At 59.2% G+C, this 2067-nt stretch overlaps 1 protein-coding gene across 1 annotated transcript in view; it reads left to right on the top strand.

The window, feature by feature from the left end:
• LOC106896987 (eukaryotic initiation factor 4A-I-like) overlaps positions 1–2067 on the top strand; it is a gene marked incomplete at its 5' end in the record, with an annotated part of 11618 nt that overhangs the window by 9190 nt on the left and 361 nt on the right. The window contains one exon of the mRNA XM_014957334.1: positions 963–1109. Coding sequence (XP_014812820.1) covers positions 963–1109 — 147 coding nt within the window. The remainder of the gene's footprint in view (positions 1–962; positions 1110–2067) is intronic.

Raw genomic sequence — 2067 nt, forward strand, 5'->3', positions numbered from 1 at the left:
TAGAGCCAAACTGGGAGGCACTGGGAGGGATTGGGAAGGGTTAAGGCCTTACTGGGAGGTACTGGGAGGTGTTAGAGATGGACTGGGAGGGGGTTTGGGCCTTACTGGGGGGACTGGGAGGGATTGGGAAGGTTTAGAGGTAAACTGGGAGGCACTGGGAAGGGTTAAGGCCTTACTGGGAAGGGTTGGAGCCAAACTGGGAGGGACTGAGAGGAAGTCTGGGCCTTACTGGGAGGGACTGGGATGAACTGGAAGGGGTTAAGGCCTTACTGGGAAGGGGTAGAGATGGACTGGTAGGGGGCCAGGGCCTTACTGGGAGGTACTGGGAGGCGTTAGAGAGGGACTGGGAGGGGCTAGAGCCAAACTGGGAGGTACTGGGAAGGACTGGGAAGGGTTAAGGCCTTACTGGGGGGGACTGGGAGGTACTGGGAAGGATTGGGAGGGGGTTTGGGCCTTACTGGGAGGGACTGGGATGGACTGGGAGGCATTAGAGATGGACTGGGAGGGGCTAGAGCCAAACTGGGAGGGACTGGGAAGGACTGGGAGGGGTTAAGGCCTTACTGGGAGGCACTGGGAGGCACTGGGAGGGACTGGGAGGGACTGGGAGGAGGTTTGGGCCTTACTGGGAGGGACTGGGAGGGGTTAGAGCCAAACTGGGAGGGGCTGGGAGGGGGCTAGGGCCTTACTGGGATGGATTGGGAAGGGTTAGAGGTAAACTGGGAGGCATTAGGAGGGGTTTGAGCCAAACTGGGAGGGACTGGGAAGGGTTAGGGCCTTACTGGGAGGAGTTAACTGGTTTTAACTGGTTTTTAATGGGTTGAACTGGTGTTTAGCTGAGTTTTAAGGGGTTTTTAATGGTTTTTAAGGAGTTTTTAACGGGTTTTAAGGGGTTTTAAGTGATTTTAACGGGCTGGGCTGGTGTGTGACTGGTGGTAACTGGTGTGTGACTGGTGTTTAACTGGTTGTGACTGGTCAGAGCAACTGGCACGAGGTGGTGGAGACGTTTGACGAGATGCAGCTGGGGGAGGCGCTGCTGCGCGGGATCTACGCCTACGGCTTCGAGAAACCCTCCGCCATCCAGCAGAGGGCGATCCTGCCCTGCATCAAGGGTACTGACCCACATCCGCCCCATAGCCTGCCCCATAGCCTGCCCCATAGCGACCCATAGCGACCCATAACCCCCCGTCCCCTGGGGGATCTACATCTGTGGGTTCCAGAAACCCTCCGCCATCCAGCAGAGGGCGATCCTGCCCTGCATCAAGGGTACTGACCCACATCCGCCCCATAGCCTGCCCCATAGCCTGCCCCATAGCGACCCATAGCGACCCATAACCCCCCGTCCCCTGGGGGATCTACATCTGTGGGTTCCAGAAACCCTCCGCCATCCAGCAGAGGGCGATCCTGCCCTGCATCAAGGGTACTGACCCACAGCGACCCACAGCTGCCCCATAGCCTGCCCCATAGCCTGCCCCATAGCGACCCACACCCTGCCCCATAGCGACCCATAACCCCCCGTCCCCTGGGGGATCTATGTCTGTGGGTTCCAGAAACCCTCCGCCATCCAGCAGAGGGCGATCCTGCCCTGCATCAAGGGTACTGACCCACAGCGACCCATAGCGACCCACACCCTGCCCCATAGACTGCCCCATAGCGACCCATAACCCCCCATCCCCTGGGGGATCTGTATCTATGGGTTTGAGAAGCTCCCTGTGATACAGCAGAGAGCGATTCTGCCCCATATCAAGGGTACTGCCCCATAGCAACCCACATCCTGCCCCATAGCTGCCCCATAGCAACCCATAACCCTACTCTTCCCCTGGGGGATCTATGGCTATGGGTTCCAGAGAGCCATGCTGCCCCATAGAGACCCACAGCTGCCTCATAGCAGCCCATATCTGCCCCACAGCGACCCACAGCTGCCCCATAGTGACCTGTATCTACCCCACAGCAACCCACATCTGCCCCATAGCTGCCCCATAGCGACCCATAGCCCTCCTGTTCCCCTGGGGGATCTCTGCCCTGCACCTCCCCACGCGTTCCCCTGCCCCACACATCCCCCTGTTGCCC

Source organism: Calidris pugnax, unplaced genomic scaffold (assembly GCF_001431845.1).
Source record: "Calidris pugnax isolate Ruff unplaced genomic scaffold, ASM143184v1 scaffold365, whole genome shotgun sequence".
NCBI lineage: Eukaryota > Metazoa > Chordata > Aves > Charadriiformes > Scolopacidae > Calidris > Calidris pugnax.